Raw genomic sequence first — 21,641 nt, forward strand, 5'->3', positions numbered from 1 at the left:
AATCATGAAATCATACCTTTAATCATATAATATGCGTCATGCAATCATTTAAAATCAATTAAGTAAAATAATTACGTAATTTAATTCATTTGCATGCATGCAATTTACGTAAGTTGATTTTTTTGAACGTTATACAATATTTTATCTATAACATTTACTATAATTCTAATTTTTTTTTACATAAAATCATCAAATCTAAATTTTTTTAAGGCAAAAACTTGTGTGAGACGGTCTCACGGGTCGTATTTTGTTAAACGAATTTCTTATTTGAGTCATCCATGAAAAATTAATATTTGTTATACTAAAAGTATTACTTTTATTATGAATATAGGTGATGATACCCCCGTAAGAGCTCGAGTCATGGATGACCCGGAATATCAAATGGATTCCCAAATCCGAGTAAGTCTGCAGGTGGATTCTTCTGGAGCCGGGCAGGTGCAAGCCCATGCTCTACTCTCCGGGCAGTCATAGGCCCGGGCTCTTGTATAAATCTCCAGGGAGGCATTCTACCCGGCCACCTCGATATGAGCACCGCACTCGAAAATACTAGCAGAATAGGATGTGGGCAACTGTCTCATCTCTGACACCGTGCCGATGAGTTGACATGTCAGAATATAGGGTATGCTCAGCCGTCCTACTATAATTAGTAGGTAGCACGGAGAACGAGGTCATCATTACTCCTCATACTATAAATACCAGGTTCTCTCTTTACATTTACAGGGGATTCATCACACCAATATCACAGCAATCACTTGGCTACATTGGTTTTATTGCTTGAGTACCCTGCTGACTTAAGCATCGGAGTGGTCACGCCGGACACCCCTCCGGCGCCCATTCACGAGTTCCTCTCCTTGTCTGCAGGTCATAGTGGAAGCTATAGCTCACAAGTTCATATACTTCGCTCATTTTCCTGAACAACATTATAAATTATTGATTCGATCCGGTGGAGCACCCGACCCTGCTCATCCATTTCGCCAGGATCGCATCATTGGCGCCGTCTGTGGGAAATTGAGCTCAAGACGTAGATATGGTTTCCATTCAAAAATAAGCCCAACTCTGCTTGGCAAACATACAAGTCCGACCAGCTCGGCACTCAGATCTTATATGTGGATTTTATATGGGCTCAAAGTTCAGCAGCTATCCCGGATTGAGGTGGAAGATCATTTGTTGTGCACTCAGCAGCATACAGCTATATTAGTCAACTAATATCGCTCAACCAGAGAAGTTTCACACTACCAAAAATGAATTCGGATTCAGTATTTCCAGGTTAGTGATTTGGTTTTTAATAAAACTAATACAGGAGGAGAAACAAAATCTATTAAGTCCGGGAGACACGAGGCCCCGGCACATTCTTATTAAGTCCGGGAGGTACGAGGCCCCGGTACGTTCTATTAAGCCCGGGAGGTATGAGGCCCCGGCACATTCTTGAAAGTCCAGGGCTCCGTACCCTGGCTCGGGGCTCCGTACCTCGACCATTTATGAAGGCCAGGGCTCCGCACCCTGGTTATCTACTAAGTCCAGGGATCCGTACCCTGGCTCGGGGCTCCGTACCTCGACCATTTATGAAGGCCAGGGCTCCGCACCCTGGTTATCTATTAAGTCCAGGGATCTGTACCCTGGCTCGGGGCTCCGTACCTCGACCATTCATGAAGGCCCAGGCTCCGCGCCTTGGTTATTTATAAGCCCAGGGTTCTCAAACCTGGCTCGGGGCTCCGCACCTCGACCATTCCCATGTCCCGGGACACGCTCCCCGGCCCAATGCTCCGTGCCTTGGTTATTTATAAGCCCAAGGTTCTCAAACCTGGCTCGGGGTTCCGTACCTCGACCATTCATGAAGGCCCAGGCTCCGTGCCTTGGTTATTTATAAGCCCAAGGTTCTCAAACCTGGCTCGGGGCTCCGCACCTCGACCATTCCCAAGTCCTGGGACACGCTCCCCGGCCCAAGGCTCCGCGCCTTGGTTATTTATAAGCCCAGGGTTCTCAAACCTGGCTCGGAGCTCCGTACCTCGACCATTCCTAAGTCCGGGAGATATGAGGCCCTGGCATCTTATGCAAAGACCGGGAGGCACAAGTCCCCGGCATCTTATCTCAAATCCATGAGACACGAGACTCCGGCATTTCATCTCATTTCTGAGAGACATGAAGCCCCCGATGCTTTTATAGAACAAGATTGATTATCTCTTTGGGAAACCAAGCATGACTGATCGGGACAGCGAGTATGACTCTAGCCCGACTATTTAAGGGATGTGTGATGATGCCCCCGTAAGAGCTCAAGTCATGGATGACCCGGAATATCAAATGGATTCGCAAATCCGAGTAAGTCTGCAGGTGGATTCTTCTGGAGCCGGGCAGGTGCAAGCCCATGCTCTACTCTCCGGGCAGTCATAGGCCGGGGCTCTTGTATAAATCTCCAGGGAGGCATTCTACCCGGCCACCTCGATATGAGCACCGCACTCGAGTATACTAGCAGAATAGGATGTGGGCGACTGTCCCATCTCTGACACCGTGCCGATGAGTTGACATGTCAGAATATAGGGTATGCTCAGCCGTCCTACTATAATTAGTAGGTAGCACGGAGAACGAGGTCATCATTACTCCTCATACTATAAATAACAGGTTCTCTCTTTACATTTACAGGGGATTCATCACACCAATATCACAGCCATTACTTGGCTACATTGGTTTTATTGCTTGAGTACCCTGCTGACTTAAGCATCGGATGGTCACGCCGGACACCCCTCCGGCGCCCATTCACGAGTTCCTCTCCTTGTCTGCAGGTCATAGTGGAAGCTATAGCTCACAAGTTCATATACTTCGCTCATTTTCCTGAACAACATTATAAATTATTGATTCGATCCGGTGGAGCACCCGACCCTGCTCATCCATTTCGCTAGGATCGCATCAATAGGTATGATTAACCCGTCTCAAAAATAAAGATTCGTGAGACCATCTCACAAAAATTTAGTTTTCTTTTTAATATGTGTGTACCCACGGTTTTGATATATTATATATATATACGCTACATGCACACCGACAAATAAACCCCTTTTTGAGCAAAAAATTAAGAAATCCCATTGCCCCCCCGCAGTTCCCCATAATTTAGGCAATCCTTTGGCCTACGTGGCTCTTTTTAATTGGCTGCATCCGCCAACTATTTGGATCAGAGGCTTTGCTGTCACACAGCCGCAAGATAACACTTACCCTCCTTCCACGCAGGATTACGCCGAGTCCTAACTGCCCACGTCATCAAAAAGTTCCTCCGAAAAGATAGAGAGAGAAGCGGAAATGTGGTAGAGAGAGAAAGTAGATAACATCCTTAATGGCAAACATCCCACGCCTAAACCTTAATGCCCCTTTCTTTTTACTTCAACTCATATACGTATGTACTGACTCATTCATGTGAGTTGTGACTCTCTTTCTTTCTTTTTCATTAAAGGGTTGCCGAGTTTCAGCTGATTCAAGAAAGTTCTTTGTTTGGAGTGTGTCCGATCAACGGTTAGTTTTTTTGTACTCTGTGACCTGTTTTGTGTTTCTTGTTTTCAGTACCAGTCATTAATTCTTACTGGGATTTGGTGATTGTGCATATGTAGTTATACAAGTACTATGATGGTTTGTGTTTATAAATGATCAATGAAAATGTTTCTGATGAGATTTGTAGTTTCGCTTGGTTAGTTGGTTATGATTAGATTTTCCCCTTTTCTTGATTTGAGGTCTTGGTTAAGGTCTTCCCTCGTTGCAGCTTATCTTTTTCTGCTCAACGGTTTCCTGATTTTTCCAAATCTTGCTGAATTTTTCAGACTTTTCTCTGTTATGGTAAATCGGGACATAATTTTAGCTAGAGAAACACTTACATCCTCCCATGGTTGGTTTTGACCTCGAAAAATCACGGTGATGGATAAGGTTTGTGAGTTTTGTAAGTCATTAAGGCCAATTGTGTACTGTAAGGCAGATTCAGCACATCTTTGCCTCTCTTGTGATGCCAAGGTTCACTCGGCCAATGCTCTTTCATATCGGCATCCCCGAACTCTCGTGTGCGAGTCATGCAGAAATCGAGCAGCACGCGTTCGGTGTGTTGATCATCAGATGTTCATGTGCCAAAGTTGTGATTCTGGCAGTCATCACGTTTCTTCACGGCACAGGAAAAGAGTGATTAGAAGTTATGTGGGGTGCCCTTCAGCCAAAGATTTAGCCGTTCTCTGGGGTTTCGATTTGAATCAGTTGGAGAGTAAGTTAGGCGATAAAGATGACCAGTCGGTTTATTCGTCATCAATTAGCGTTGATTCGGGCGTTATTGCCACTTCAAATGTTCGAAAAGTGTCGTTTGATGAGGGATCAAATATTCGAGGAAAAATGGTATGCCATTTTTCGCCCTCTTGCATTTTATAGTTTTAGATGATTGTTACTCTTTTTCGTGCTATGAATCAGTAGTTGATCTGTACGGTTGTGAAATCCTATTTGCAGGTACTTAAAGACGAAAATAGGCAACAAACTACATGCTCGATTCTGGAACAAATCGTTGATTTAGAGAGGAAGCTTGCCAAGGGCAGCGATGATTCATGCTTAGTACATGTCAAAGATAGAACGGATGGATTATCATTCGAATATGATGGGAATCGGAAAGTGCATAAAACTCTGGGTAATCATGCCGAGGATCACCTTGGTGGGCATACCAACAATCAGAATATGGCGAATCTTGGCGAAGAAACGACAGAGGAGCCCTTTCTGATGTCTTTTTCACAGTTGGATCAATTGACAAGTACTGAAAGTCCCATTCACGGAGAGTCATTTTGGCAATGCAAAACTGATGCTCGTAATAGCGAGGTTTTCTCATTACTTCTCGTTTTTCTGTTCTGTATATACTCATCTGCATAGAGTATTTTGGTCGAAAACGAAATAGTACTTTGTACTTCATGAACTGGTGATGAGACGAGGATTTGTCACTTTCTCGAAGAATAATTATATTCAAGTCATTGCTCTTAATACGAATCTTGTATGCCTGAATTCTGCAGATTTGGCTTCAAAACATGCAAGACCTCGGAGTTTGTGATGAAATGCGATGTTTTGACGACGTCAACATACCTGATGTTGATTTGACATTCCGGAACTTTGAAGAAATCTTTGGAAATGATCAGCAAGAGATAGCTGGAACACAAGTTGGCGCCAAAAGCACAGATTGCTACATATCTAAGGAACATTCAGCAACTAGGAAATTTAATAGTAGCTGTGCAAGCACGACCAAGGTAAGAATTGGCTTCCCTGAAATTGAATATTTCTGGGGTGGATTGTACATTTTCTTAGTTCGGTTCTATCACTTTCGTCATTAAGCATTGCCGGTTTTCCTCCCTACGCTGTTTTGTTATAGCAGGATGCATCAAGGCCTTCTTCCTCTTCATACCTTATGCAGCAATCCTTTGATGTCACCAAAGATTTTGATTTTTCTGACAAAGTTCATCGCTATCCAACGAGTAAATATAGTCTGCATCCAACTAAACTATCTCACTCAACATCGTTCTATGTCTCAAGAACGACTGGTGAAAGCACTGATTCTGAAAGCAAGGACGATGAAATAGCTCCAAGGTTTCCTGAACCGAAACTTTCAAATGGCTCATTTGATTCAGACAACACGCGGTTGGACGGTAAAGAAAATGTCATCATGAGATACAAGGAGAAGAAGATTTTGAGGTATCATATCAATTAAATAATTTACAAAGTAGTGGAATATCAGAGTATCATTTTATTCTATTGCGCAGGCATGAAAAACAAGGTCACTACAAATCCCAAAAAACTAAAGCTGATGGCAAGATTTCTGGGAAAAAAGTCGATACCTGAAGGGGGCCATGAACTTTACCTGCTTCTGAGGCAATCGTTTTCAACTACAACCGAGTATAATGCTATGTAAATATATCACTTGTGAACTAGTAGTTCGAGAGTCTGTTGATAATCGCTCAACCACGGTTTCTGTCCATTATATGTAAAGTCAAAATTTGTCCAAGAGTGTGCAAAGATTCAGTCTTGCTGCGTATGACATTTTTGCAGAGATGACAGTAGAATTGTAAGATCGTTTGTATGGCCTGATTTTCTTATGGTCCTCGTCTACTTGTTAAGCGTCAAAGTGTTTGTTTCCTACGTGTTATCGGCTTTTGTCTATGCTTGAACATGAACAAAACTAGGTAGCGCAGCGAAATCTCGTTTATCCATAGAAAACTGTCGTGTTTCTATCATTTTTGGGAACCAAATCAGCGTTATATTTTGAAATTTATTCACGGGACAATGTGAAATATTTTATCGTCATTGGAGAAATCTGTCCATTATTTTTTGATTTCAAGTACATGTGAAATATATGAAGATTAAACGTATAAATGATTGAATAAATGTGATTGAATTGAAAACACGCATTAATTAAATTCATCAACGTAAAGCAAATGAATTTAAAAGCATCGGTGTGAGCAATCCATACTTTACATTAAAAATAATTTAGTCTAATTAAATTCTTTCCAGATAGAATTTCATCTTTCTACTACTTTATTTCCAATTTTCCATGCAAACATCCTGGGATAATTGTAGCATCGATAGCCATGTATCAAGCCTTTCAAGTTCAGAGATCATTTCGTTTACTATTGAACGATTATATTAGATTTTTTTTTTTTTACTGAATTTCAAGAGTCCCATGTAATGTTCAAAAGCCAACCTACGTGAACCACATGCATGCAAATGAATTAAATTGCTTAATTATTTTATTTAATTAATTTTAAACGCTTGTATGATACATATTATATGATTAAATGTATGATTATATGATTAAATGATTAAATGGTATTATTGCATGAGAATCGAAGATTTTGTCCGAATATTTGATAATAGACCGAGGAAATGAGACCGGGGACGACCAGTGGCGTAGCCAGGAATATTTTTTCCGGTGGGCAGAATATTTTTAAATATTAATTGGAACTTCATATAATAAAAATAAAAAAGAAGTTAAAGGAACATACGGAATTCTTATTTAAGCCGAATTTTGCGATTTTTCAATACATCAAACTTGTTTATGATAAATTCTGTATCAATACTCATAGCAATATCCCTCTCTATATAAACAACCATGGTATTGGCCAAAAGGTCATTTTCCATTTTATTACGAAGTGGCGTCTTAATGAGTTTCATCCCTGAAAAAGCTCGTTCTGTAGTTGCTGTAGAAACTGGAAGAGTCAAAATCAATCGAATCAACCTATCAATTAAAGGATAGATAACCGACTTCGTTGTTCTGGCCAATGTTTGGCACAAATGATGCAAAGAATCAAGATTCTGAAACTGCACATGACGCGGTACATCAAACTTATAATGATCTAATTCCCTCATCAAATCTTCTCTTTCTTCTTGACTGAAATCATGGTAGTAAAACTTATCCACAAGAGAACAAATGTCACATGGAGAAAATGATCTGAATCCATCAACGGGACTCAAAGCATTACTAAGAGTAAGAAGTTCCATTGTGCTCTCTGGAAATCTCTCGTTCAATTCCATCAACTGAAAATCTATTACTGCGTTGAATATTTCAAAATGATAGTGATTCTGGACTGTTATATTATTTTTCAGCTGACAAGAACGTTTTGTACCTCGTGTGTAGCAATCATTAAAGTCAGGTACCTCAATATCATTACTTTCACAAAACTTAATCACACTCCAAAGAAATTCTTCCCATCTACCATCTCGGATCTGCTGAAGATTTATTCTAGTCGTAGAAACCAAATTCACAGCATTCCAAATATCTATGTCATTTTTCTGTAATGTCCGACACAACTTTTCTGATATTCCCAAAACTTCATGTTAGAATAGGTGCCCGTCGAGCCAATTGTTGGCCGAGTGTTCACAATGAAACTCTATGTATAAACGATCTTTATTTTAATTATATTTGAAATTATTGTTTTGGCACATCTTTATCTGTATACCCATGCTAGTTGCATAGATAAAGTCTTTAAATATACAAATAGTAGAAAGAATATGAGATGCTCATATGATGAGTATCATGAAACTCATATTTGGAATACTGTATATTCTAAACAGTTCCTAGTCGATTCAGCCGCCGCTAAGAAGGATATAGGCCGCTCGAGTTAGAGACTAGTATCTGCGATGTGAGTACCATATTTCATTGGTAGGGGACATTGTGATGTCCAAGCATGCAGATAGGTGCTCCTGGTAGAGTGCACTGAACAACCCTCTATTAAGGACTTTCCAAGTGGTTCTCACTTATCGAGTGGAAACGTCCTAGTTTATGGTTGTACACCGTTAGTCCTTATGACCCGGGACAACATTGAGACTCTATGTGCTAGTATTGCACTTTGACTTGTTTACCGACTCTCAAGGGGTCATCAGGTGGTAAGGTTGGGTGATCTGTCGAAACATATAGGAGTCGATGCATTGTAGTCGGGGATTCACCGCTTACCTTCGGGTATGGATATCCTATGTGTTTTCATGTATATGTAGTGTGAAATCTCTGATTAGAGTATGGTGGTAATTATGAAAGGAGTTTCATAGATTACACCATCGATGCAACTACGGCATGAGACATAGTATCGATTCATTGACAACTCTCGATAAACCAATGGTTGTCGAATCGGTCGGGATATGTGAGTTGAAGGGACCGTACTGTACGCTAACCATAATTGAATGGTTCTTGCAGGCACTATCATTTGATACCTAGGGAATCATGTAAGAGATGCTGCTAGGCATTTAACATGATTGGTTGGGTACTATCAGACTTGAGTTCTGACGTTCTTATTATCAAGGAGTTGATAAGTAAGAATGGAGCAATTGGGGTATGCTCATATAAGGACATGTTTAGTCCGAATCACATGGAGATGTGAACCCACGGCTAGTTGTATCAATGAACCATTGAGGGCCACACAAGAGCTGGCTTTCTAGATCCCGTTGAGAAGTAAAATTAGTTCAATGTGTTGAACGGCTTATAAAGGGGTTTATAAGCGTAAGGAAAATTAGAAGTATGACTTCTATAAAGGATAAACTAGTTCAATGTGTTGAACGACTTATAAATGAGTTTATAAGTGGAAGGAAAAATAGAAGTATGACTTCTATGAGAGAAATGTAAATTTTAATTTATGGAAGTGTTCCTAAATTAAAAGTTGGCCAAGTGAATAATGTATTTGAAAATTGTGATTTTCATAAACATTATTATGGACTAAATTAAATTAATTCAAGTGTTGAATTAATTAAACACTAGTGGACCTAGTAGAGTCCAAATAATTAAATTAATTCAAGTGTTGAATTAATTAAACCATATTGAGTCTTGTAGAGCTCAATTTAAATTAATTATTTAACTAGTGGGACTTGGGTAAATTCAAGTAATGTTTAATTAGTCTCAAATATTGTAAAGGCCCGTATTTCGTATTCATAATTTTGCGGAATTATTAAAAATTTTCTAAATAAATAATTATCTTATCTCATTTAATTAAAATAAACATGTAAATAATTTTTAACTTTAAAATAACAGCGGAAGCAAATATTGTTTTCAAACAAACAGTTTAAAATTAATCCAACGTAACATCAACTTAAAATAATCCAACGTATTAAAACTGAGTTTGAATAATAAAAGGTTCATAAACTAAATCATGAGGTCCTCGGGTTTACTACTGTTGTCTCAAGATCGCTCACTGGTCCACGCCCTCCGTCTCGGCCTCAACAATACCTACAACAATCAAGTCTAGTGAGTCTAAAGACTCAACATGTATATATCGTGAATAACAAGTAAATATATCATAAAAGCGCATGTAACTTAAAAATAAAGTATCGTAAGGCGTACGGTGAAAATCGTATCATGAATAATTATAATTACGTGCATATCTGAAAATCATACGTAAAAGCTTTGCTCCATAGAGCTCTGTCATAGCATATCATAATTTTCTGGTAGAGATAATGTTTCTAAGCAAGTGGCCCATAACATAGCGTAAGCGCCTGATCAGACTAAACACAGTATACTGGGCGGTAGAGATCAATCACAGCCCTTGGACTGGATGTCCGTACCCATACATAATCATAAACCGGTCGTAAGTCACCGGGCGGAGAGTTCCTCGGTTGCGCCTACCGACTTCCAAACCCATACATAATCATAAACCGGTCGTAAGTCACCGGGCGGAGAGGTCCTCGGTTGCGCCTACCGACTTCCAAACCCATAAGCATAAGGTGGCCACAAGACATATAGCATATATCTCAAAAATAAGCATTTTATATTTTTATGCACGTAATATAATTATAACCTTATTTTACCGGATGAGTTGGATCGTTCCCAGGCTTGCTGCGACTTACTATTAATATGTGACACATGCAATAAATCTTAACTTGACAAAATTTTAACAATAGAACAAAAAAAACGAGACAAATAGAACCAATAACTTGATTTTTAACCATGGCTTCGTACCAACCCGACCCAACATTAAACCGACGTTTAACCATGATTAAAATACCACAAACATACTGAAAAATATGCATAATAAGTGTAAAACACGAAAATAGGTGAAAGGAGTCCAAAAACATAAAACGCTCTTTCGAGAGTCATCTTGGCACCTTTCGCCGTAAATTCTCGTACGACCTCTAATCTCGACCAAATCACGAACGGCCAAAAACATGACCTTCCTAACTCATTGAGGTACTGTCCAGTCCAAGGCCATGGGCTAAACGCCAACCAAGGACTCAAACAACACCAAAAACCGTGACCCAAGTTGCTGTCAAAAATCAGAGAAATACAGCAGCGGCTATGTTGCTTGCTTGGGTTCAAACTCCGAAATATTTTGACACTTGGCTTGAACCATAAACCCTAGACTCTTACCAACATCCTAAGGCATGGCTTAGACCATGGTTAAGGGCTAAATTCCAACCATAAACCGAGCCAACACCTAGGACAATGCATCATACTAGCCGAGAAATACAGCATGCTGTGTCATGAGATGTATTAACTTGTTTTACTGTCTTGGGTTTTTCCAATGGCAATTTGATCAACCATGGCTCGACCTAGACATGATGGAGTGTTGTATAAACCATGGCTATGGGCTAGAAGCCAACCATAATCCAAACAAAACACCCAAAACCGAAAGTGTGCTCATGCAGAATTTTGAAGAAACATAATGCAGCTGTATTGTTTTGATGAAATTATGATGGATCCATGAACCAAACTTGGAAAGGACTCCTTAGCCACATCCTAGACATGCTAAGGGAGGGTTCTAACCATGGCTACAGTCCCTAGGACAGCCATGATTCGAACTCTCATCCCAAGCAACCACATAACACAATTTTGACACAAAATCTGCAACTTAATGGGATTGTTGTCGTCAATTCTTTATACTGGGTGTATGGACTTAAACAAATGGACTATCAACACCCTAACACCCTCTGAAGCATGCCTATATGCAGCCATGACAGCCTGGAACTGAAGCACCCACCTGGATACAGCAAAACTCAGCAACCATGAATAACAAAAACAATATGGCCGAGGGGCCTGTACAGAATTTCCTTAAAACCATTTACTTGCTGTCATTTTCGGTTTGTCTCATGAATCTTGATAATATACTTATTTAAATATCTAATATGACTTGATTGAAGAGCAAAGAAAAAACATATACATGCCTGGAATTTGTTTTGAAGAAAAACAAATCAAAACGACAATACGACGCGACGGGATCGGAGTTGAGGATTCTTTTCTTTCTTAATTTTCCTGCTGCTGTTCTTACGATTTTCTCAGCTGATTCTTCTGCTAATTTTCGAGCATATGGATGTAGGAAATGTAGGTAATGAAGGTGAATGATATAGGAGATGTTAAAGGTGCTATAATATGCATTTAGTTTGGGAGTTACAAGTCAAGAATTTGAATGGGTTTGCATTGGTTCTCGTTCCTTTGCTGTATCTGTTCTTATTCTTTTACTTCACAATTCAGTAGCCTTTCTTCTGGTATTTTCGAGTATATGGGATGAATAAATGTTATGTAATGGAGGTGTTAAAGGTACCATAATATTTGGGAGGTTACAAGTGAATGCTTTGAATTAAATTTGAAATGCTTTCTTGTTGCCGTTGGGTATTGCTTCGAATCCTTGCTGCATCTTCTAGTTAATTTGCTAGGTAATTAGTTGAGGAAAATGAGGTGTCATATTTTTTTTTTTAATTAGTGAATAAAAATTTGGGAAATGAATACCCCATGAAGTGCAATTAGGAATGGTTTGAATGGAGAGTTACCAAACCTTTGAAATATTTTAAATGTTGGACTCATTATTATTATTACTACTACTTTGCATGTATTTTATTGTTTAAATCTTGTATTTTAATTGCTTAAAGTTTAGCACCTTCATTATATATTTTAGTGAATTTACACATTAAATTTAGGATAGATTATTGCATGGCATTCATGACCTCCAATTTAAATATTCAAATGCTATGATTAATTTCTTGAATATTTTATACCTAGATTAGTTCATCCCCATATGTTTACATATTTTAATTTAAGCTTTAATTAACTATTGAACCTAAAAGAACTTATTTACTATTTTAACTCCAACTAATTTAATAAATCCTATAACATTCTTTTTTCATTAACATAAATTATTTCTTAGCTTAATTTAAATATAAGAATATTTTTATTATTATTAATCTTATTTCAAATTTCCAAACTCCGGTCCGGCCTCGCGTATTTAACTGAAAAGATAAAACTAAACTTTTGCATTTAAATAAATAGTTATGACTTGTCAAATATCAAAATGAATTAGACCCTTCATATAAATTCGCTAAATTGAATTTCGTCCCCGAAATTCGCTAATCCTCGATAATCCAAAAGTTTAGATTCTTAATTCTATTATCCCAACAATCCACGCTACCGCTGCGCTACTCTGATAGAAATTAAGTCATAGGCTGTCCTTACGTTTCTTAGCAAAAATCTCATTTGTGAATCGCAACTTAAAACGACTTATGGTAACTGAGCTTTACTTTACTATGACCTCGAATTATGACTTTTCTCATCGTTCCGAATATTAGAATTGGTGGTTCAAACTTATCATGTCTTACCTTCCTTATACTATACCCGTAATGTTCAACGACCTATTACATTAGCATTTACGCAGTTCAACTTAAAGACTCTTAGCACCAAAAGTTATTGATCAAATTCTATCCTCGGTGATACACTTAAAAGTTAAATCTTATCTCAGCTCCATAACAAAATTAGTCTAAGATCCTTGAATCGAATCTTTATCTTACAGCCCAAACTTATATAACTTAACTATTTACGAGTATACCCCAAATATAAAACTGTTGCAAATCTTAAACCTCAAATAACGTTAATCCATAAAACTCAATTATACAACATCGACCTTCTACCAATATTTTAAAGCCCTTCAAGTCTCAATTATATGCTTAAACCATTTTCTTTCCAATTACAATATAGTTGAGGCCTAAGACTCTGAACTTTCCTCATTGAAACAAATGTCGCATTCTTAAGTATCATCAATGCTTAATTAAGTCTAGTGTATAAAACTTAATAAGTTATCTCATGTTAGCGATAAACTTACTCTAATAATTCAACTTCGCTCATATCACCCATAGTGTTCTAAAATTCCCATATCAAGATTTCGGATTTCTTACTCAATTAAAATCTTAATGTTAGTTCATTGGTACTCTATGTTGAACGTCTCTAATTCTCTTTTTGTTTTTATTTCGCCCAAAACTTTATGTATGAACACCTATCTTATAAATCTTGAAATTCAAGTTTATGCAACCCAAATAATATTTGATAGTATAACTCCAGCGCATATATCCGTTTAGTCCCAAGTTTCTTAATGACTTTCCAAAATTCCTCAAGATAAGGTGTCTAATTCAATTCTTACATGCGTCTATCGATTAACCTAACCATCAAACACCCCCAACTTTCTAGAAAAATCAATCCAACAAAAGTGTAGTCCTAACTGTTAAGATCATGACTAAAACTTACGACACATCAAACTTAAATTCCCAAAACTTCGTTATCTCAATGTCTACTCTTAGAACTTAACTACTGATCAACTTTCCCTTAAATCGTCAACACGTTAAATTCTTAATTTGCCGCAACATTATTTCACAACTGCTTAAATTTTCATGCCTAAGATTGATTCATCCTACAATGTCCTTGGTTACCATTCATTATAACATTATAATCCAAATATCTAAATATTCTATATTTCCTTCGAGTCTAAATAACCGAAAATTCTTACCATTTAAACCGTTCAATTCTCACTTACTACTAGATAAGTTCTCAAATTTCTTAAGATTTTAAAATTAATTCTTACTTTCCTCGAATATCATCCAATTTTTCCCTAAATCTCGAAAATTCCACAATTACCCATGAGTCCTCAGTATTCTCAATTTCACTTTATAGATTTCCCGTATCATAAGGTTCAATAGTCTTAAGTTTATTAAACCCAAAATTGATTCCCATAACACGTCTTACATTTCTATAAATTCTTAAAATCCCAGGTGTTCCTCAAAAGTTCGCATTTAATCCTTATAATTTTGAAGATTGCAACCTGGCTCTTACAGTTCTCCCAATTTACATTTTGGCCCTACAACTCTTCGAAATTTGCATCTTTGTACCCATAAAATTTTCCATCTTTACCTCATTAAACTTTTAGATTCTCGAACTCGAAATTTAATCCCTAAATTTGGTAAATTCGAAAATAGTCCCTTAAATTTTTTTTTTTTTTTGCACTTAGGTCCCTAAAATTCTCAATTCTTGCAATTCCATCCTTAAATCTAACTAGGTAGAGCATGTATCCTAAATAAATTCTCATAATTAATCTTACATTTCCATAGGTATTTAAAATCCTCAAATTATACATTTATAATCCTAAAGATTGTCGTAGTCTTCGAATCGCTATTGCTTATATGAAATCCTCAAAAATTTACTCGACTAGCAACCAAGAACCATTAATAATTTCTTAGAAATTCTACAAGTCTCAAAAGCATTCATAATTTTCAAGATTAACTTATAACCCATAAGGAGGATATCAACACTACTGACCTAAAAATTAATATAGTCAAATCATTTTCAACCTCTCCTAAAGCCCAATATTCGAATTCTTAGACATGTCCAATTCCAAACGTACCCAACATGCATAATTCCATAATTTATTTATTTTTTTATATAAACACTGAACAATTATAATCTAAACGTAAAAACATTTCATGAAAACATGCTATTAAAATATTTCATGCTTTAAATAAAATGCGTAAATTTAAAACTTACAGACCGAAGACGTGACTTCATGAGCTTCTCGAGAGCAGTAGTAGTACAACCCTTTACAAGATCATAGGCTCTGATACCAACTGTAAAGGCCCGTATTTCGTATTCATAATTTTGCGGAATTATTAAAAATTTTCTAAATAAATAATTATCTTATCTCATTAATTAAAATAAACATGTAAATAATTTTTAACTTTAAAATAACAGCGGAAGCAAATATTGTTTTCAAACAAACAGTTTAAAATTAATCCAACGTAACATCAACTTAAAATAATCCAACGTATTAAAACTGAGTTTGAATAATAAAAGGTTCATAAACTAAATCATGAGGTCCTCGGGTTTACTACTGTTGTCTCAAGATCGCTCACTGGTCCACGCCCTCCGTCTCGGCCTCAACAATACCTACAACAATCAAGTCTAGTGAGTCTAAAGACTCAACATGTATATATCGTGAATAACAAGTAAATATATCATAAAAGCGCATGTAACTTAAAAATAAAGTATCGTAAGGCGTACGGTGAAAATCGTATCATGAATAATTATAATTACGTGCATATCTGAAAATCATACGTAAAAGCTTTGCTCCATAGAGCTCTGTCATAGCATATCATAATTTTCTGGTAGAGATAATGTTTCTAAGCAAGTGGCCCATAACATAGCGTAAGCGCCTGATCAGACTAAACCACAGTATACTGGGCGGTAGAGATCAATCACAGCCCTTGGACTGGATGTCCGTACCCATACATAATCATAAACCGGTCGTAAGTCACCGGGCGGAGAGATCCTCGGTTGCGCCTACCGACTTCCAAACCCATACATAATCATAAACCGGTCGTAAGTCACCGGGCGGAGAGGTCCTCGGTTGCGCCTACCGACTTCCAAACCCATAAGCATAAGGTGGCCACAAGACATATAGCATATATCTCAAAAATAAGCATTTTATATTTTTATGCACGTAATATAATTATAACCTTCTTTTACCGGATGAGTTGGATCGTTCCCAGGCTTGCTGCGACTTACTATTAATATGTGACACATGCAATAAATCTTAACTTGACAAAATTTTAACAATAGAACAAAAAAAACGAGACAAATAGAACCAATAACTTGATTTTTAACCATGGCTTCGTACCAACCCGACCCAACATTAAACCGACGTTTAACCATGATTAAAATACCACAAACATACTGAAAAATATGCATAATAAGTGTAAAACACGAAAATAGGTGAAAGGAGTCCAAAAACATAAAACGCTCTTTCGAGAGTCATCTTGGCACCTTTCGCCGTAAATTCTCGTACGACCTCTAATCTCGACCAAATCACGAACAGCCAAAAACATGACCTTCCTAACTCATTGAGGTACTGTCCAGTCCAAGGCCATGGGCTAAACGCCAACAAAGGACTCAAACAACACCAAAAACCGTGACCCAAGTTGCTGTCAAAAATCAGAGAAATACAGCAGCGGCTATGTTGCTTGCTTGGGTTCAAACTCTGAAATATTTTGACACTTGGCTTGAACCATAAACCCTAGACTCTTACCAACATCCTAAGGCATGGCTTGGACCATGGTTAAGGGCTAAATGCCAACCATAAACCGAGCCAACACCTAGGACAATGCATCATACTAGCCGAGAAATACATCATGCTGTGTCTTGAGATGTATTAACTTGTTTTACTGTCTTGGGTCGTTCCAATGGCAATTTGATCAACCATGGCTCGACCTAGAAATGATGGAGTGTTGTATAAACCATGGCTATGGGCTAGAAGCCAACCATAATCCAAACAAAACACCCAAAACCGAAAGTGTGCTCATGCAGAATTTTGAAGAAACATAATGCAGCTGTATTGTTTTGATGAAATTATGATGGATCCATGAACCAAACTTGGAAAGGACTCATTAGCCACATCCTAGACATGCTAAGGGAGGGTTTTAACCATGGCTACAGTCCCTAGGACAGCCATGATTTGAACTCTCATCCCAAGCAACCACATAACACAATTTTGACACAAAATCTGCAACTTAATGGGATTGTTGCTGTCAATTATTTATACTGGGTGTATGGACTTAAACAAATGGACTATCAACACCCTAACACCCTCTGAAGCATGCCTATATGCAGCCATGACAGCCTGGAACTGAAGCACCCACCTGGATTCAGCAAAACTCAGCAACCATGAATAACAAAAACAATATGGCCGAGGGGCCTGTACAGAATTTCCTTAAAACCATTTACTTGCTGTCATTTTCGGTTTGTCTCCTGAATCTTGATAATATACTTATTTAAATATCTAATATGACTTGATTGAAGAGCAAAGAAAAAACATATACATGCCTGGAATTTGTTTTGAAGAAAAACAAATCAAAACGACAATACGACGCGACGGGATCGGAGTTGAGGATTCTTTTCTTTCTTAATTTTCCTGCTGCTGTTCTTACGATTTTCTCAGCTGATTCTTCTGCTAATTTTCGAGCATATGGATGTAGGAAATGTAGGTAATGAAGGTGAATGATATAGGAGATGTTAAAGGTGCTATAATATGCATTTAGTTTGGGAGTTACAAGTCAAGAATTTGAATGGGTTTGCATTGGTTCTCATTCCTTTGCTGTATCTGTTCTTATTCTTTTACTTCACAATTCAGTAGCCTTTCTTCTGGTATTTTCGAGTATATGGGATGAATAAATGTTATGTAATGGAGGTGTTAAAGGTACCATAATATTTGGGAGGTTACAAGTGAATGCTTTGAATTAAATTTGAAATGCTTTCTTGTTGCCGTTGGGTATTGCTTCGAATCCTTGCTGCATCTTCTAGTTAATTTGCTAGGTAATTAGTTGAGGAAAATGAGGTGTCATATTTTTTTTTTTAATTAGTGAATAAAAATTTGGGAAATGAATACCCCATGAAGTGCAATTAGGAATGGTTTGAATGGAGAGTTACCAAACCTTTGAAATATTTTAAATGTTGGACTCATTATTATTATTACTACTACTTTGCATGTATTTTATTGTTTAAATCTTGTATTTTAATTGCTTAAAGTTTAGCACCTTCATTATATATTTTAGTGAATTTACACATTAAATTTAGGATAGATTATTGCATGGCATTCATGACCTCCAATTTAAATATTCAAATGCTATGATTAATTTCTTGAATATTTTATACCTAGATTAGTTCATCCCCATATGTTTACATATTTTAATTTAAGCTTTAATTAACTATTGAACCTAAAAGAACTTATTTACTGTTTTAACTCCAACTAATTTAATAAATCCTATAACATTCTTTTTTCATTAACATAAATTATTTCTTAGCTTAATTTAAATATAAGAATATTTTTATTATTATTAATCTTATTTCAAATTTCCAAACTCCGGTCCGGCCTCGCGTATTTAACTGAAAAGATAAAACTAAACTTTTGCATTTAAAATAAATAGTTATGACTTGTCAAATATCAAAATGAATTAGATAGTTGCATTGATAGTTGCAAAAGTTATCTCCAACCCTTCACCTCCCATGCATGCATATATTATATGGTTTTTAACAAATTAAAAAACCATGGACTAAATTTAATTATCTCAAACATATTTGTACTTTTGTCTCTACTTTTTGTAAGACCAAGACAAGTCTCCCTTCCCCCTCATTCAAGCTAGCATGGCCGAATTCTCCACACATATTCTCAATTTTTCTCTCAATTTTTCTCTTCAAGTGTTGAGGAAGAAAAATACTTCTCTTTGAAAAATCCTTTTATTTTTCTAGTGCAAAATAAGAGGGGTTCTAGTTTGCAAGTGGTGGGCCTAATTTGAAGGAAAGAAAGGAGTCCAAGGAAGCTTGTAGATCTTCATTCCATTCAAGAGCCAAGTTGTTTACAACTTGGTTGGAGCCATCATCAACCTTAAGAGGTTGATAGGTAACTATTTCTAAACACACTATGAATGTCATTTTGGTGTTTTATCGTATTTCCTACACAAACTCATGGTGGCCGAAATTTATATGCTAAAATCGAAAAATTTTGTGCTTCCGTTACGTTTCCGGCCACCGTAACCGATCCTCTTTCACTTCATGCATAAAAAACAACACAAATACAAAGTCAAATGATTTTATATCCAAATACAAACCTTTAGCCTCTCCTCGAATGTTACTATTGAGACTTTTGTCAATAAGATCTTGAAGAAGTATACTCACTGAACCAAACAAACCAATGAATCTCCTAACAGAGTTGAAATGTGAACTCCAACGAGTAGCTCCAGCTCGTATCAAAGAACAATCTTGATTAGCTCCAGTACCAGTGTCAATTTCTCCCAATTCTATCAAATCATTAATTTCATCTTTTCGGATAGATTTCAATTGAAAATGACGTTTAGCAGATGAACCAACAAAATTAATAGCTGAAATTAATGTTGAAAAGAAACGCCATACATCATGCACCTCTTTAGAAACTGCAACTAAAGCAAGTTGTAGTCTATGAGCAAAACAATGAATATAATAAGCATGTGAAGAATCTTTAAGAAATAATGCTTGGAGCTCATTCCATTCCCCACGCATGTTACTTGCGCCATCATAGCCTTGCCCCCTTAGATTTTCAATCAAAAAATTGTACTGGTTGAATACATTGCAGATCTCTTTTTTCAAAGTTAATGCACTTGTATTTTCAACGTGGACAACTTCAAAAAATCGTTCTCTAATGAACCCATCCTGATCAACGTATCTCAAAATGATAGCAATTTGTTCTTTATTTGACTCATCAATTGCTTCATCAACTAAGATACAAAATTTGGCTTATCCAATTTCTTCACGAATTTTATCTCTCACAATACCAGCAATAATTTTCAAAATCTCTCTTTGAATTTCCGCTGATGTGTACTTTGCATTTTTAGCTGCTTTTTCTAGACTACTATCAATTTCTGGATTCATTCTTCCCAAAAAATTGATCAATTCTATATAATTTCCACGATTTTTAGAGTCAACTGATTCATCATGACCCCTAAAAGCACCACCTTGCATTGCAAGAAACTTCACACTTTCTATAGACACCTTTAAGTGCAAACGATTTCGCTCAATTTGCTCAGAAGATTGTTTTTCTAATCTTCTATCAATGTGTTGATCAAGATTTTTCAAGTCTCCCCATTTTCTAATAGCGAAGCTATGTCTTGAATTCCCATCTCCTTCGTGTCTCTTGAATGGACAATTTTTACAATTAACTCTTTTCCAATTTTTAAATCCCTTGACAGTGAATGTGTCAAATTGTGCTGAATTAGTGTCAAAGACATAACAAGGGAAACAAAATACACTTTGCTTCTCAATAGAAAATTTAAGCCATGGATATTTCTGAAACCAAGAAGATTGGAATCTACGCTTTTGACCTTCACATTCAGCAAAAGGATAATCATATATAGGCTGAATCGGCCCTTTATCAATATATTCTCTTCTAACCTCATCTTGTAGTTCAGTGGGATACTGTAATATTGGGATGCGAATTCCAGGATCAGAAACATATTGCAAAGTGATGTTCGGAAGTGGTTCATTAAGAGTCTCATTTTCAAGTCTTGGTTTTTTTATTGATGTTGGTTCTGAAATAAAAGGAGATGCATTATTTGGCTCATTTAAATCACCTGTTGACGCTGATTCGTCATTTTATATTTTTGAAGAAATCAAAGATTTTTTGATTCTTCATCACAACATTCACCTGTAAATTGTAATCAAAATGAAATTTATAAGTTATAATTCGATTTAAATTGCAAATTCTATATTTTTTAATTATAAAATTTTAATCTTAAAATTTCAGCATAATTCAAATATAAAAAAACAACTTAAATCATGTAGATTTTTAATATAAAAAATTCACAAATTTTTATCTTTGAACAAATAAAAAATAGATACTAATTTCAATGTTTACACATTTTCAACTAAAAAATAGATACTAATTTCAAGGTTTCCTAATTACTGCAAAAGTTGAAGCAACAATCATCATATTAACATAATATTTACAAATCATAATCTATATCATTGATATAAATAAATTTGAAATACAAACCTTGAAACCTAGAAGAAATTTTGTTTCCTCAATTTTGTCGGAAACTTTTTCTTGCGTACGTTTTCTTCAATTGAATTTGAACGGCTGCTTTTTTCCCCAATGATGATTTACAATCTACACCTAATAAGTCTTTGAATTGGGCTTCAAATCTACACATTTAATTATCCATTTAAATTGGGCCTTAAACATTAATTGAATTTTAAATTCAATCCATTTTTTTTTTGTTTTTTTTTTTTTGTGAATTGGGCTAAACATGTATATCTAGGCCTAAAATATAAAAAAAATCTGCTGGGCTTATGCCCAGCTTTGCCCACATTGTTCTCCACCCCTGGGAACGATCAAGACAAAATT

The 21,641-nt window shown here is 36.5% G+C and overlaps 2 protein-coding genes across 5 annotated transcripts; one reads left to right on the forward strand and one right to left on the reverse strand.

The window, feature by feature from the left end:
- The first annotated feature begins 3,225 nt into the window (after positions 1-3,225).
- On the forward strand, positions 3,226-6,124 carry LOC140837232 (putative zinc finger protein At1g68190). 4 transcript variants are annotated; one of them, XM_073203311.1, is made up of 6 exons: positions 3,226-3,499; positions 3,798-4,353; positions 4,462-4,821; positions 5,010-5,240; positions 5,363-5,682; positions 5,751-6,124. In XM_073203311.1, the coding sequence occupies exons 2-6, from the start codon at positions 3,892-3,894 to the stop codon at positions 5,827-5,829; spliced, it is 1,452 nt and encodes a 483-aa protein (XP_073059412.1). In that variant the 5' UTR covers positions 3,226-3,499; positions 3,798-3,891; the 3' UTR covers positions 5,830-6,124. The 4 variants fall into 4 exon arrangements, with proteins under 4 accessions (XP_073059412.1, XP_073059411.1, XP_073059413.1 ...); XM_073203310.1 differs by having other exon boundaries at positions 3,226-3,495; XM_073203312.1 differs by having other exon boundaries at positions 3,226-3,399.
- Positions 6,125-6,996: 872 nt separating this feature from the next.
- On the reverse strand, positions 6,997-20,889 carry LOC140835691 (uncharacterized). Its single transcript, XM_073201094.1, has 4 exons — positions 20,869-20,889; positions 20,074-20,713; positions 19,375-20,016; positions 6,997-7,799 (listed from the first exon to the last, which is right to left on the reverse strand). The coding sequence occupies exons 1-4, from the start codon at positions 20,887-20,889 to the stop codon at positions 6,997-6,999; spliced, it is 2,106 nt and encodes a 701-aa protein (XP_073057195.1).
- Between the last annotated feature and the right edge of the window lie 752 nt (positions 20,890-21,641).

The sequence above is a fragment of the Primulina eburnea genome, chromosome 7, assembly GCF_022965805.1.
Source record: "Primulina eburnea isolate SZY01 chromosome 7, ASM2296580v1, whole genome shotgun sequence".
Classification (NCBI taxonomy): Eukaryota; Viridiplantae; Streptophyta; class Magnoliopsida; order Lamiales; family Gesneriaceae; genus Primulina; species Primulina eburnea.